This window comes from Mobula birostris, chromosome 15 (genome assembly GCF_030028105.1).
Source record: "Mobula birostris isolate sMobBir1 chromosome 15, sMobBir1.hap1, whole genome shotgun sequence".
In the NCBI taxonomy this organism is placed as follows: Eukaryota; Metazoa; Chordata; class Chondrichthyes; order Myliobatiformes; family Myliobatidae; genus Mobula; species Mobula birostris.
The window spans coordinates 83,704,906-83,720,692 of record NC_092384.1 but is presented as its reverse complement, the minus strand read 5'-3'; the positions used below and the strand labels follow the sequence as shown (position 1 = coordinate 83,720,692).

Genomic DNA, 15,787 nt, shown 5'->3' with positions numbered 1-15,787 from the left:
TGGAACATCCAGCCATTTTAATTCACATCCTCCGATTAACAAAGTTGGTTGATAGAAGTTAATCAGGTCATGTCAGTGGGATGTAGTGAGCTTGGTAAGCCTAAGCAATCAATCACCATCCGAGTGGATTCTGAACATATCCCTCTCCATTACTCCCATCCTGGTGTCAGGGAACAGTACCACAGCAACCTAAGCTTCAGTGACGTGATGACTGTTGAAGCAGATCCTCAGATTCCCCTTTAGGGAACTCCTAAGTGTGGGGACAACCCAGAAGACAAGCAGCTCACCATCCCCATGGACACGATTCCTGCTCTCTATTATGGGCTTGATGGCTAGAGCGATTTCAATATCAATTCCTCCACAACAACCGCCATTCCAGGCAAAGACCCAGTCCTGATGAGGAGCCTTAGCCCGAAACATCAACATTTTATCCTACTCCAGAGATGCTGCCTGACTTACTGAATTCCTCCAGCACGTGTGTGTGTGTGTGTGTGTGTGTGTGTGTGTGTGTGTGTGTGTGTGTGTGTGTGTGTGTCCATCTGTCTGTCTCAAGATTTCCAGCTTCTGCATAATCTACAAAGGCCTTGTTCCTTTGCTTTCAGACCGCTTAGCATCCGCACGGAATGTGTTTAGTGCCTGTGGCCTCAGGGTGGAAATGCCCGAGACCGCTCTCCCTCCACAGTGTGGTCGGAATATCCCCAGCCCAACCAACCACCTGCCAGCCCTGACACTGGAGGGAGAGCAAGGGGAAAAGTTAAAAAGGTCAGCTGGGCACCTACTCCAGATGACTGTCCAGTGAACCATATTTGAGGAGGGAAAATCCTTGCCCTCCAAAGTCAGCGAGTGGAGGCGTAATTTGTCAGCCACCCCCACTGGGGCACTCTATGAGACCCACCATAGCCTTGCCACCATCAAAGCACAGGAGGGCACTTGCAACCATCTGCACTTGCCTGGATGTGAGCAGCAAGGAATACACCAGGGCTAATTAAAGCCCCCCTCTACCCAACCCTGCCCCAGAAGCCTCTCTTACTTTGCCGGGCAGATCAGGTCCTCCAAGATGGTGGCCCCGGGAATTGGACCCATTACACTCGCCAAAGCCCGGGACTTCTCCTGCAACCTGTCTGTCGCCTTGGAGGCAAACTCTCCTGTAGTCACGATTCTCCTTGGTGCAATGCCGTGCTCCTCGAGATCCTTCAAAGTATAGAGTACAGAGTTACCCTGTATCCGTGAGACTCCTTACCTGCAACTGTCCACTAACTCCCACAGCCCTGTCCCTGCATTCCTCCCATTCTACTCCTTCCACAACCCTCAACCTCCCGTGTACCCCACCATTCCCCTCCCTCCACCTCATCCCACTTCTTCCTCTCCCCTTCTTCCTCTACCTCACTCAACTCCCACATCCCTCACTCCTTCCCCAACTCCTCCTCCCAGCTCTCCCCTCATCCTTCACCCCTTTCTCTTCCTCCCAAATCCAGCTCAATTACCCAAATACCCTACCCCTCTCTTCACCCCATACCCCACCCCACCTTTCCTCCACCTCCCTCAGCTTCCATATTCCAAATCGTCCCTCCACCCCACCATCCCTCCTCCTTTCCTCCCCTCCTCAATCTCCATCAGGCAGCAGACTGGTGGGGGGGGGGGGAAGAGTGTTAACCTCCATTCAGTAACCTGGTAGCACCCCCCCCACTTCCCCCACATCAGCACCGCCCTCCATACTGTCTGTGTCCTCAGCTCTGTACCCAGAGGGCACAGCCTCAGAATAAGACCACAAGACATGGGTGCAGGATTAGGCCATTTAGCGCATCGAGTCTGCTCCGCCATTCCATCATGGATCCCAGCCAACCCCATTCACCTGCCTTCTCGCCATTAACCTTTGATGCCCTGACCAATCAGGAAACTATCAATTTTTGCTTTAAATATACCCACAGACTTGGACTCCACAGCTGTCTGTAGCAAAGCATTCCACAGATTCACTACTCTCTGGCTAAAAAAAATTCTTCCTTACTTCTGTTCTAAAGGGTTCCCCCTCAATTTTGAGGTAGTGCTTTCTAGTTCCGGCCACCCCCACCATAGGAAACACCCTCTCCACATCCACCTTATCTAGTCTGTTCAACATTCAGTAGGTTTCAATGAGATTCCCCACATGTTCTTCTAAATTCCAGTGAGTACAGGCCTAAAGCTGCCAAATGCTCCTCGTATGTTAAACCCTTCATTCCTGGAATGATCCTCATGAGCTTCCTTTGGACTCCCCAATGACAACACATCCTTTCTGAGATATGGGGCCCAAAACTGTTGACAATACTCCAAGTGTGGCCTGATTAGTGTCTTATAAAGACTCAGCATTCTCTCCTTGTTTTTATATTATATTCCTCTTGAAATGAATGCCAGCATTGCATTTGCCAATACAAGGACATCTTTTTAGAACGGAGATGAGGAGAAATGACTTTAGCTAGAGGCTGGTGAATCTGTGGAATTCATTTCTACAGACGGCTGTGAAGGCCAAGTTATTGGGTATACTTAAAGCAGAGGTTGATAGATTCTCGATTAGTCAAGGCATGAAGGGAAGTGGGGAGAAGGCAGGAGAATATGGTTGTGAAGTATAAGGGAATGGTGGAGCAGACTCGATAGGCCAAATAGCTGAATTCTGCTCCTATGTCTGATGGTCTTGCCAAAGTCAGCTCAGAACAGAGCGTTGCCTTGCTCACCTTGAATCCTCATTAAGGGGACAGTGAGCCCATCTCTTACCCCCGACCCAGCCCCATAGTTTCCAGTGAGCTCCTCCCTCTGTGTAGTCTGCTACTGTACCTCATCTCCTGCCCCAACCCCCACCCAGCCATAGAGTTCCCAGGGACCTCCTCCCTACTGTACCTCATCTCTTACCCCCAGACCCAGTCACAGAATAAGTTGGCAGGGACCTCCTCCCATTGTACCTCTTCGTCCATGAAGTGCTCGGGGCCGAACAGCTGCTTGTCTGCCTTTTTCTGTCGTGAAGACACAAAGGTTGAAGGTGTCCATCCTGCACAGAGTCACATCATTCATTCAGTGCAAGTTCAGTTTATTGTCATTTGTATATCATCAAACAAAACCACATTCTTCCAGACCAAGGTGCACTACACAGAACGTATAACTCACTCACACGGCGTATAACTCACCACAAATAAATTAACAAATAATAAGGTGCATATACAAGTTAAAAAGTAAACAGTATAACACTCCTGGCACTTCATAGTTTAAGATAGTGCCAATAAAGAGTGACTTGTGTGTAGCTTCGATGAGAATCATCAAATATTCCTATTCAAGACTACCACAGCTGAAATCCACAGTCACAGCCATGGGCACTTCAGTAAGCAAATCACTTGACACTCAAAAATCAAAGGATCCCGGACTGCAGTTTCCCCTTAAGAGAGAGGAAGCGTGAAAAGCGGGCTGGGCTACAAGTATTATTGAAACGCAAAGGTTTCTGATCCTCACTCCCGTCTACCTTTCTGCCGAATGTACAGTCTGTGGAAAATAAAACTGAAGATAGCAGAGCAACATTGCCCAAGGGACATCAGGAACTGCTGTGTGCTTTGCTTCACGGAAACATGGCTATCCCCTGCCACTTCAGACATAGTGCTACAACTCAATGGCTTCACCTTTCACCGTAAACACAGGACAACTCAGTCTCTTAGAGGCAAAGGAGGTGGAGTATGCTTTATAATTAACTTGTGGTACATAGACATTATATCTCACTCCTGCTCACCTGACCTAAAACTCTTAGTGGTCAAATGTCATCTATTTTATCAGCCAAGGGAGTTTTCTGCCATCATTCTAGTAGTTTTGTAATTTCCATCTCAGACCAACGTCAAGAAGACACTGGAGCAGCTAAGCTCCATAATCAGCAGGCACGAAACAGTGCACCCTGATGGTTTCCCTATTACCACGGGGAATTTCAACCAGGCCATCTTGAATAAGTCTGAGCAACTACCACCAACATATCGCCTGTGGAACCAGAGAAGCCTACACACTTGATCACTGTTACACCACCATAAAGGATGTTCACCATCCCATAGCCACACTCTGATCATCTGGATATACTTCTACTCAGATACTAAGGACCATAGCAACAGTAGTGAGGACCAAGAAGGTATCGTCAACAGAGGCAGATGAGCGCTTACAGGACTGCTTTGAGTTGGTGGACTAGACAATATTCAGGAATTCATTTTGAAGCTGAATGAGTACACAACAGTTATCACAGATTTCATCCAAACCTATGTGGATGAATGTACGTCTATGAGAATATAACGGACATACTCAAATCAAAAGCCGGGGATGAACCAGGAGATTCGTAGTCTGTGGCATTTAAGACTAGTGATCCAGAATTATACAAGGAGTCCAGGTATGACCTATGGAAGGTGATTTTAAGAGCGAATGAAACAATTCCAGTTGAGGCTACAGACAGAATGCAATGCATGTCAGTTCTGGCAGGGTTTGCAAGTCATTAATTTCTACAAAGCAAAACCTAGCATCATAAATGGCTGTGACGCTTCCCTCCCAGGTAGGCTCAACGCATTTCATTCAAGCTTTCAAAGAAAGAATAAAACTACAGCTATGAGGATCCCTGCAGCACCCAGTGTCCCCCTGTGAACCCTGGCTCAGAGACAAATATCAGAACATCTTTTAAGAGGTCAGACCCTCACAAGGTGTCAGGCCCTGACAGTATAGCTGAAAAGGGTTCTGAAAACCTGTGCCAACTAACTTGTGGGTGTGCTTAAGGACATCTTCAATCTCTCACCGATACAGTCTGTGGTTCCCATCTACTTCAAAAGGGTGACAATCATACCAGTGCCCAAGAGGAGCAGGCTGAGCTGCCTCAATGACTACCTCCCAGTGGCACTCACACCACTGTGATGATGTGCGCTGAGAGGTTAGTCTTGGCTAAAATCAACCGCTGCCTTAGCAAGCAGCTGGAGCTGCTGGGGTGTCTATCGCCACAATAGGATCACATTGGTCTCCTCTCGACCTTGGATCACCTGAACAATACTAAGACTTACACCAGGCTGCTAGTTATTGATTACAGCTCTGCGTTCAATGCAATCATACTCCCAGTACTAATCAACAAGCTCCAAAATCCGGGCCTCAGTACCCCCCCTGCAACTGGATCCTTGACTTCCTGAGAGGGAGACCACAGTCTCTACAGATTGGAAATAACACCTCTTCCTTGCTGACGATCAAGGATGTGAGCTTACTCCTCTGCTCTACCCTCTCTTTACCCACAATGGTGCGGGCAGGCACTGCTCAAATGGCAGGATTTCAGATGGAGGGATGGAGGTGGTGTACAGGAGCAAAACAGATCGGGATCGAGATCGGCTGATGGGAAGTGTCGCAGCAACCATCTTGCAGTCAATGTCAGTAAGACCAAGAATTGATTGTGAACTGCAGGAAGGGCAAGTTGAGAGAACACACACCACTCCTCAGAGAGATCAGAAGTGAAAGAAGTGATCAGTTTCAAGCTCCTGGGTGTCAACATCTCTGAGGATCTATCCAGCGCCAAACATATTGATGCAACTACAAAGAAGATATGGCAGCAGCTATACTTCATTAGGAGGTTGAGGAGTATTGGTATGTCACCAAAGACGCTCACGAATTGTTTCAGATATACATGCCATGGAGCGCATTCTAACTGGGTGCATCACTGTCTGGTGTGGAGGGACCACTGCACACGATCGGAAGAAGCTGCAGAGGGTTGTAAACAGCCAGCTCCATCATAGGCACCAGCCTCCCCAGCACTAAGGAGACCTTCAAAAGGCGATGCCTCAAGAAGGCGACATCCAATCATGAAGGATCCCCATCACCAGGACCTGCCTTCTTCTCATTGCTACCATCAGGGAAGAGGTACAAGAATGCGAAGGCACACAAACTCAACATTTCAGGAACAACATCTTCCCTTCCGCCATCAGATTTCTGAATGGACAATGAACACATGAACACACTATTTTTTGCCTCTCATTTTGCACTATTTATTAATTTTTTAAAAATATGCACATTGTAATTTACAGTTTTTATTACTTTTTATTGCAATGTACAGCTGCTACAAAACAACAATTTCCACAAAAAATGCTGGGTGATATTAAATTGTACGATGAGATTCAGACGTGGTGGCAGGGAGCTCCATAGTCTTACGGCAGCAGTCCCCAACCACCGGGCCGCAAGGCAAGCGCTACCAGGCCGTGAGGAAACGATATGATTTGGCGACATGCGTCAGCTGCACCTTTCCTCATTCCCTGTCACGCCCACTGCTGATCTTGAACGCACACGAGATCATTACGCGCGCGTCATCCATGTCAGCGCGGGAAGGAGATCAACTCCTCAAGCTTGCAAATGACGGTGGGCTGAAAAGTATGTTTGACATAATATCTCTGCCAGCATTCTGGATCAAAGTCAAGGGTCATATCCTGCGATAGCCACAAAAGCACTGAAAACGTTGCTTCCATTTCCAACATATCTCTGCGATGAATGTAACAAAAACTATATTGCGGAATAGACTGGACATAAGGAACCCCCTTCGAGTATCGCTGTCTCCCATCACCCCTCGATAGGACCGTCTTGTTGCAGGAAAACAAGCCCAGGGCTCCCACTGATTCAGCGATATTGGTGTGTTGCAATGATTTTATATGTTCATACGGGGAAAACATGTGCTGCGTGTTTAATATCCAAACGTTACTTAAAATGTTATGATGCTATTGACTTACTTATATACCTATAACAATTACAGCACGGAAACAGGCCATCTCTGCCCTTCTAGTCCGTGCTGAACGCTACTCTCACCTAGTCCCACCGACCTGTACTCAGCCCATAACCCTCCATTCCTTTCCTGTCCATATACCTATCCAATTTAACTTTAAATGATAATATCGAACCTGCTTCTGCCACTTCTACTGGAAGTTCGTTCAACACTTACTTCAAGCTCTCCTGTCCTCCCCTGATAACTGACTTATCACTATATCCATGCGAGGAAAATATGCGGTGTGCTTAATATTAAATTCGTTAGATAAACCCTTTTAGAAACAAAATTGAGTGTATTAGCCACTTATCACCGATATTCCGGTCGTGATTAACTACCACCCCCCCCACCCCCCCTCGCCGCGCAAACAGAATCGCCAAAAACGATTTGTAAAAAAAAAATTGGCACGTGCAAGTCACGCATGCGCACTGGTACCCGCGCAAGGCTTCATGGTCATTGTAGTCTTTTCAGGGTAAACGCAATGTATTTGACTGCTACTCTTGTCTGTTGGCAACCCTACCCCCCTCCCCGTCAGCCGGTCCGCAAGAATATTGTCAATATGAAACCGGTCCGCAGTGCAAAAAAGGTTGGGGACCCCTGTCTTACGGTATGGGGGAAGAAGCTGTTTCTCATCCCAACAGTTCTTGTCCTAATGCTACAGTACCTCTTGCCTGATGGCAGGGGTTTAAGGAGATTGTTGGATGGATGGGAGGAACCATTGATAGTGCTGAGGACCCTGTGTACACTGCACTCCTGATAAATATCTCAGATGGGTGGAAGAGAGACCCCGATGATCCTCTCAGTAGTCTTTGTAATCCTTTGCAGGGACTTGTGGTCAGAAAGTGATGTAGTTGGTCAGGACACTCTCAATAGTGCTCTTGAAAAAATTGGTTAATATGTCAACCCTGCATCCCACACAATCCTCCATACGCGAGTTGGGTGACACATGACACACTGATACCTGTGCCCAAGCTGGGGAAACATGCAGTCTTCTAGTTAGACCGCTGTGATGCATAGCACAACAGGCCAAATGCACATAAGGCTTCCTGTGAGCAGAGTACATGAGGCACCCACCGCCCTCTCCCATAAACTAACTGATTCCTTGAGCCGGGGAGGTGGGTGGCCCGTTAGGGAATCATGGGATAAACTGGAAAACATCCCAGCCTTATGCTAAAGGCCTGGTAGAGTCTGTTCACAGTCCACCAGCATGACGTTGCATCAGGTCAGTCAAATAGAGCCTCAAACCCCAGCTCTCACCCTCAGATACAGCCCCACAGATCCCCGGGACCTCTTCAGGTGGGGCAAGGTAAACATTGCATCTGCAGCTTCTCTCTGCACCTTTAGATCTGGAAGTACAACAGCGGCTGCTTTATTAGGTATCTCATGTATCTAAACAGTGGCCATTGAGTGCATGTTCATGGTCTTCTGCTGCTGTAGCCCATCCACTTCAAGATTCAACGTGTTGAACACTCACAGATGCTCTTCAGCACTCTGTTGTAATGGTGGTTACTCGAGCTACTGTTGCCTTCCTATCAGCTTGAAAGTCAGACAACTCTCCTCTGACGTACTTCATTAACAAGGCTTTTTCTGCCCATAGAACTGCCACCTACTGGATGTCATTTGCTTTTGGCACCATTTTCTACAAACTCTACATTTTTGTGTGTAAAAATCCCAGATGATCGCGATTCTGAGAGTTTCAAACTACCCCATCTGGCACCAACAATGATTCCACGGTCAAAGTCAGTTAGATCACAATTCTTCCCCACTCTGATGTTTGGTTTGAACAACTGAACTTCTTGACAATGTCTGCATGCTTTTATGCATTGAGTTGCTGCCACATGATCGGCTGATTAGATACTTGCAGTAACAAGCAGGTGTACGTAATAAAGAGGCCACGAAGTGACAAGCTTTCACTGTCACCATATCAAGATGGCACAACTCCCTCCCCAACACCCCAGAAGCAGCTACGTGCACCAGAAGGACTACAGTAGTTCACAAAGACAGCTCTCCTTCACCTTCTGAGGACAGTCAGGGGTCGGTGCCAAGTGCCCACCAGAAACACACATCCTAAACAATGAAGAACGATAGGTAGTTTGTTGGCATAACGCTAGTACAGTGCCAGCAACTATACGTAAGGAGTTTGTACATTCTCCCTTTGACTGTGTGGTTTTCCTCCTGGTGCTCTGGTTTCCTGCCACATTCCAAAGTTAATAATTGGTGGGCGTGCGATGTTGGCACTGGAAACAGGGCGACACTGGCGGGCTGCCCCCCACAATATCCTTGGACTGTTGGTCATTAACACAAATTACACATTTCACTGTATGTTTCCATGTACAAGTATGTGACAAGTAAAGCTCATCTTTAATCTGTTTTTTTAAAAATAGCCAGTTCCTGGGTGAAGAGGTGATGGCTGCTCTCACTGAAGGAACGTTTGGGAAGTCCGCCCATCTTATAATTGGGTAAGTTCATTCTCTCTGTCACCGTCACTGGCTGGTCTTGGGGAAAGTGCCTTCAGAATGTCCTTACCTTCCTTTGAGCCCACAGAATTGAAGTACCCTGCAGAGAACCCCCCGGTGAATGCACCGTGAAAGCGCTTGTATCGTCCCTTTTCATCCTTCACAGTCTGCTCCTGCAGAGGAACTGGTTTCTTCACACAGGGTCCCTTATCTATAAAAAAGAGTAGCCCTGATGAACAGTCTCAACCAAAAACGTCAACTGTTTATTCCCCTCCATAGATGCTGCCTGACCTGCCGAATTCCTCTAGCATTTTGTGTGTGTTGTTCAAGATTTTCAACATCTGCAAAAACTTGTGCATATACTAGCCTTGGAGGAAATCCAAAAGAGATTCAACAGGCTAATTCCTGGGATGAGAGAGTTTCCTATCAAGTGAGGCTGTACAGTTTGAGTCTGTATTCCTTTCAGTTTACAAGAATAAGGAGTGACCTTATACAAACATGCAAGACCCTGTTCCCCCCCACCCACACTCCGGTCTCCGTTAACCCGTTCCCCCCTCCACCCTCTGGTCTCCATTACCCCTCATTCTCCACCCTCCGGTCTCTGTTACCCAGCTCCCCTCCTTCACCCTCCGGTCTCCGTTACCCCGCTCCCCCTTCACCCTCCGGTCTCCGTTACCCCGCTCCCCCCTTCACCCTCCGGTCTCTGTTACCCCGCTCCCCCCTCCACCCTCCGGTCTCCGTTACCCCGTTCCCCCCTTCCACCCTCTGGTCTCCGTTACCCCACTCCCCCCCTCCACCCTCCGGTCTCTGTTACCCCGCTCCCCCCTCCGGTCTCCGTTACCCCGTTCCTCCCTCCACCCTCCAGTCTCTGTTACCCCCCACTCTCCACTCCCCGGTCTCCGTTACCTCACTCCCCCCCTCCATCCTCCGGTCTCCGTTACCCCGTTCCCCCCTCCACCCTCCGGTCTCCGTTACCCCATTCTCCCGCTCCACCCTCCGGTCTCCGTTCACCCGTTCCCCCCCTCCACCCTCCGGTCTCCGTTACCCCATTCCCCCCTCCACCCTCCGGTCTCCGTTACCCCTCTCCCCCCCTCCACCCTCCAGTCTCCGTTACCCCGTTCTCCCCCTCCACCCTCCGGTCTCCGTTACCCCGCTCCCCCTTTCACCCTCCGGTCTCCGTTCCCCCCCTTCACCCTCCGGTCTCCGTTACCCCGTTCCCCCCCTCCACCCTCCGGTCTCCGTTACCCCGCTCTCCCCTTCACCCTCCGGTCTCCGTTCCCCCCCTCCACCCTCCAGTCTCCGTTACCCCGCTCACCCCTTCACCCTCCGGTCTCCGTTACCCCATTCCCCCCTCCACCCTCCGGTCTCCGTTACCCCGTTCCCCCTTCACCCTCCGGTCTCCGTTACCCCGCTCCCCTCCTTCACCCTCCGGTCTCCGTTACCCCGTTCCCCCCTCCACCCTCCGGTCTCTGTTACCCCTATCCCCCCTTCACCTTCCGGTCTCCGTTACCCCGTTCCCCCCCTCCACCCTCTGGTCTCCATTACCCCGCTCCCCCCTTCACCCTCCGGTCTCCGTTACCCCGCTCCCCCCTTCACCCTCCGGTCCCCGTTACCCCACTCCCCCTCCATCCTCCGGTCTCCGTTACCCTGTTCCCCCCTCCACCCTCTGGTCTCCGTTACCCCACTCCCCCCTCCGGTCTCCATTACCCCGCTGCCCCCTCCGGTCTCCGTTACCCCGTTCCTCCCTCCACCCTCCAGTCTCTGTTACCCCCCACTCTCCACCCCCCGGTCTCCGTTACCTCACTCCCCCCCTCCACCCTCCGGTCTCCATTACCCCGTTCCCCCCTCCACCCTCCGGTCTCCGTTACCCCATTCCCCCCTCCACCCTCCGGTCTCCGTTACCCCACTCTCCCCTCTGGTCTCCGTTACCCGTTCCTCCCCCCACCCTCCAGTCTCTGTTACGCCCCCACTCTCCACCCCCCGGTCTCCATTACCTCACTCCCCCCCTCCGGTCTCCGTTACCCCGTTTCCCTCCTCCACCCTCTGGTCTCCGTTACCCCGTTCCCCCCCTCCACCCTCCGGTCTCCGTTACCCCGCTCCACCCTCCGGTCTCCGTTACCCCGCTCCCCCCTTCACCCTCCGGTCTCCGTTACCCCGCTCCCCCCTTCACCCTCCGGTCTCCGTTCCCCCGCTTGCCCCCTCCACCCTCCGGTCTCCGTTACTCCGTTCCCCCCCTCCACTCTCCGGTCTCCGTTACCCCGTTCCCCCCCTTCACCCTCCGGTCTCCGTTACCCCGCTCCCCCCTTCACCCTCCGGTCTCCGTTCCCCCGCTCCCCCCCTCTACCCTCCGGTCTTCGTTACCCCATTCCCCCCCACCACCCCCCAGTCTCTGTTACCCCATTCCCCCCCTTCACCCTCCGGTCTCTGTTACCCTGCTCCCCCCTCCACCCTCCGGTCTCCATTACCCCATTCCCCCCCTTCACCCTCCGGTCTCCGTTACCCCATTCCCCCCTCCACCCTCCGATCTCCGTTACCCCATTCCCCCCCTCCACCCTCCGGTCTCCGTTACCCCGCTCCCCCCTTCACCCTCCGGTCTCCGTTACCCCGCTCCCCCCTCCACCCTCCGGTCTCCGTTACCCTGTTCCCCCCTCCACCCTCCGGTCTCCGTTACCCCACTCCCCCCCTCCACCCTCCGGTCTCCGTTACCCCACTCCCCCCTCTGGTCTCCGTTACCCCGTTCTTCCCTCCACCCTCCAGTCTCTGTTACCCCCCGGTCTCCATTACCTCACTCCCCCCCTCCACCCCTCCGGTCTCCGTTACCCCATTTCCCCCCTCCATCCTCCAGTCTCTGTTACCCCATTCCCCCCCTTCACCCTCCGGTCTCTGTTACCCCGCTCCCCCCTCCACCCTCCGATCTCCGTTACCCCATTCCCCCCCTCCACCCTCCGGTCTCCGTTACCCCGCTCCCCCCTTCACCCTCCGGTCTCCGTTACCCCGCTCCCCCCTCCACCCTCCGGTCTCCGTTACCCTGTTCCCCCCTCCACCCTCCGGTCTCCGTTACCCCGCTCCCCCCTTCACCCTCCGGTCTCCGTTACCCCACTCCACCCCTCCACCCTCCGGTCTCCGTTACCCCGCTCCCCCCTTCACCCTCCGGTCTCCGTTACCCCACTCCCCCCTTCACCCTCCGGTCTCCGTTACCCCACTCCCCCCTCTGGTCTCCGTTACCCCGTTCCTCCCTCCACCCTCCAGTCTCTGTTACCCCCCGGTCTCCATTACCTCACTCCCCCCTCCACCCCTCCAGTCTCTGTTACCCCGTTTCCCCCCTCCATCCTCCAGTCTCTGTTACCCCGTTCCCCCCCTCCACCCTCCGGTCTCCGTTACCCCGCTCCCCCCTCCACCCTCCGGTCTCCGTTACCCCACTCCCCCCTTCACCCTCCGGTCTCCGTTACCCCGCTCCCCCCTCCACCCTCCGGTCTCCGTTACCCCACTCCCCCCTCTGGTCTCCGTTACCCCGTTCCTCCCTCCACCCTCCAGTCTCTGTTACCCCCCGGTCTCCATTACCTCACTCCCCCCTCCACCCCTCCAGTCTCTGTTACCCCGTTTCCCCCCTCCATCCTCCAGTCTCTGTTACCCCGTTCCCCCCCTCCACCCTCCGGTCTCCGTTACCCCGCTCCCCCCTCCACCCTCCGGTCTCCGTTACCCCACTCCCCCCTTCACCCTCCGGTCTCCGTTACCCCGCTCCCCCCTTCACCCTCCGGTCTCCGTTCCCCCGTTTCCCCCCTCTACCCTCCGGTCTCCGTTACCCCATTCCCCCCCTCCACCCTCCGGTCTCCGTTACCCCATTCCCCCCCTTCACCCTCCGGTCTCCGTTACCCCGCTCCCCCCTCCACCCTCCAGTCTCCGTTACCCCATTCCCCCCCTCCACCCTCCGGTCTCCATTACCCCACTCCCCCCTCCACCCTCCGGTCTCCGTTACCCTGTTCCCCCCCTCCACCCTCCGGTCTCCGTTACCCCATTCCCCCCCTTCACCCTCCGGTCTCCGTTACCCCGCTCCCCCCTCCACCCTCCGGTCTCCGTTACCCCGTTCCCCCCCTCCACCCTCCAGTCTCCGTTACCCCGCTCCCCCCTCCACCCTCCGGTCTCCGTTACCCCGTTCCCCCCCTCCACCCTCCGGTCTCCGTTACCCCGTTCCCCCCCTTCACCCTCCGGTCTCCGTTACCCCGCTCCCCCCTTCACCCTCCGGTCTCCGTTACCCCGCTCCCCCCCTTCACCCTCCGGTCTCCATTACCCAGCTCCCCCGTCCACCCTCCGGTCTCCGTTACCTCGCTCCCCCCTTCACCCTCCGGTCTCCATTACCCCATTCCCCCCTCCACCCTCCGGTCTCCGTTACCCCGCTCCCCCCTTCACCCTCCGGTCTCCGTTACCCCGCTCCCCCCTCAACCCTCCGGTCCCCGTTACCCCGTTCCCCCCCTCCACCCTCCGGTCTCCGTTACCCCCCATTCTCCACCCTCCAGTCTCCGTTACCCCGCTCCCCCCTCCACCCTCCGGTCTCCGTTACCCCGCTCCCCCCTTCACCCTCCGGTCTCCGTTACCCCACTCCCCCCCTCCACCCTCCGGTCTCCGTTACCCCGCTCCCCCCTTCACCCTCCGGTCTCCGTTACCCCGCTCCCCCCTTCACCCTCCGGTCTCCGTTACCCCGCTCCCCCCTTCACCCTCCAGTCTCCGTTACCCCGCTCACCCCTTCACCCTCTGGTCTCCGTTACCCCGCTCCCCCTTCCACCCTCCGGTCTCCGTTACCCCATTCCCCCCCTGCACCCTCCGGTCTCCGTTACCCCGCTCCCCCCCTCCACCCTCCGGTCTCCGTTACCCCGTTCCCCCCCTCCACCCTCCGGTCTCCATTACCCCGCTCACCCCTTCACCCTCCGGTCTCCGTTACCCCGCTCCCCCTTCCACCCTCCGGTCTCCGTTACCCCATTCCCCCCCTGCACCCTCCGGTCTCCGTTACCCCGCTCCCCCCCTCCACCCTCCGGTCTCCGTTACCCCACTCCACCCCTCCACCCTCCGGTCTCCGTTACCCCGTTCCCCCCTTCACCCTCCGGTCTCCGTTACCCCGTTCCCCCCCTTCACCCTCCGGTCTCCGTTACCCCGTTCCCCCCTTCACCCTCCGGTCTCCGTTACCCCGTTCCCCCCCTTCACCCTCCGGTCTCCGTTACCCCGCTCCCCCTTCACCCTCCGGTCTCCGTTACCCCATTCCCCCCCTCCACCCTCCGGTCTCCGTTACCCCGTTCCCCCCCTGCACCCTCCGGTCTCCGTTACCCTGTTCCCCCCCTGCACCCTCCGGTCTCCGTTACCCCGTTCCCCCCCTTCACCCTCCGGTCTCCGTTACCCCGCTCCCCCCTTCACCCTCCGGTCTCCGTTACCCCGTTCTCCCCCCTTCACCCTCCAGTCTCCGTTACCCCGTTCCCCCCCTCCACCCTCCGGCCTCCGTTACCCCGCTCCCCCCTTCACCCTCTGGTCTCCGTTACCCCGCTCCCCCTTCCACCCTCCGGTCTCCGTTACCCCGTTCCCCCCCTGCACCCTCCGGTCTCCGTTACCCCGCTCCCCCCCTCCACCCTCCGGTCTCCGTTACCCCGTTCCCCCCTTCACCCTCCGGTCTCCGTTCCCCCCCTTCACCCTCCGGTCTCCGTTACCCCGTTCCCCCCCCTGCACCCTCCGGTCTCCGTTACCCCGCTCCCCCCCTCCACCCTCCGGTCTCCGTTACCCCGTTCCCCCCTTCACCCTCCGGTCTCCGTTCCCCCCCTTCACCCTCCGGTCTCCGTTACCCCATCCCCCCCCTCCACCCTCCGGTCTCCGTTACCCCGCTCCCCCTCCACCCTCCGGTCTCCGTTACCCCATTCCCCCCCTCCACCCTCCGGTCTCCGTTACCCCACTCCCCCCCTCCACCCTCCGGTCTCCGTTACCCCGCTCCCCCCTTCACCCTCCGGTCTCCGTTACCCCGCTCCCCCCTTCACCCTCCGGTCTCCGTTACCCCACTCCCCCTTCCACCCTCCGGTCTCCGTTACCCCGCTCCCCCCATTCTCCACCCTCCGGTCTCCGTTCCCCCCCTTCACCCTCCAGTCTCCGTTACCCCGCTCCCCCGCTCACCGTCAAGCGGTTCCAGCGGTGTGCCGAAATACACAAAATCTTCCTCGTCTTCCTCGGCGGCCGCCATCTTCCACATCCGGGTCAGGGGGCGGGACCGAGCACGAAGAGAGGAAGGTGGCCACTCGGCCCCTCGCCGTTGATCCTGAATGATGGAACAACCGTTCCTCGCCCCGCAGCGTTACCGTTAGACACCCCAGCACCGATTCCCACCACCAAACCCGCCCTCACCCCCAAACACCCCTCACCACCGATTCTCACCCCAAACCCGCCATCAGCCCGATTCTCAACCACACTACCGATTCCCGCCCTCACTCCTCATCACCGACTTTATCCTCAAACCCGCCCTCACCAACTTTTCTCACCCCAAACCCACCATCACCCCCTATTCTCATTCCCAAACCCACCCTCACCACCAATTCCCACC

General features: G+C 55.1%; 1 protein-coding gene across 3 annotated transcripts in view; it reads right to left on the bottom strand.

The window, feature by feature from the left end:
• gpatch1 (G patch domain containing 1) overlaps positions 1 to 15,439 on the bottom strand; it is a 72,714-nt gene extending 57,275 nt beyond the window's left edge. For all 3 annotated transcript variants that reach the window (XM_072280023.1, XM_072280024.1, XM_072280025.1), the window contains exons 1-4: positions 15,364 to 15,439; positions 9,290 to 9,430; positions 2,931 to 3,016; positions 1,031 to 1,191 (exon numbers count right to left, since the gene is read on the bottom strand). In XM_072280023.1, coding sequence (XP_072136124.1) covers positions 1,031 to 1,191; positions 2,931 to 3,016; positions 9,290 to 9,430; positions 15,364 to 15,439 — 464 coding nt within the window. The remainder of the gene's footprint in view (positions 1 to 1,030; positions 1,192 to 2,930; positions 3,017 to 9,289; positions 9,431 to 15,363) is intronic.
• Positions 15,440 to 15,787: the final 348 nt, after the last annotated feature.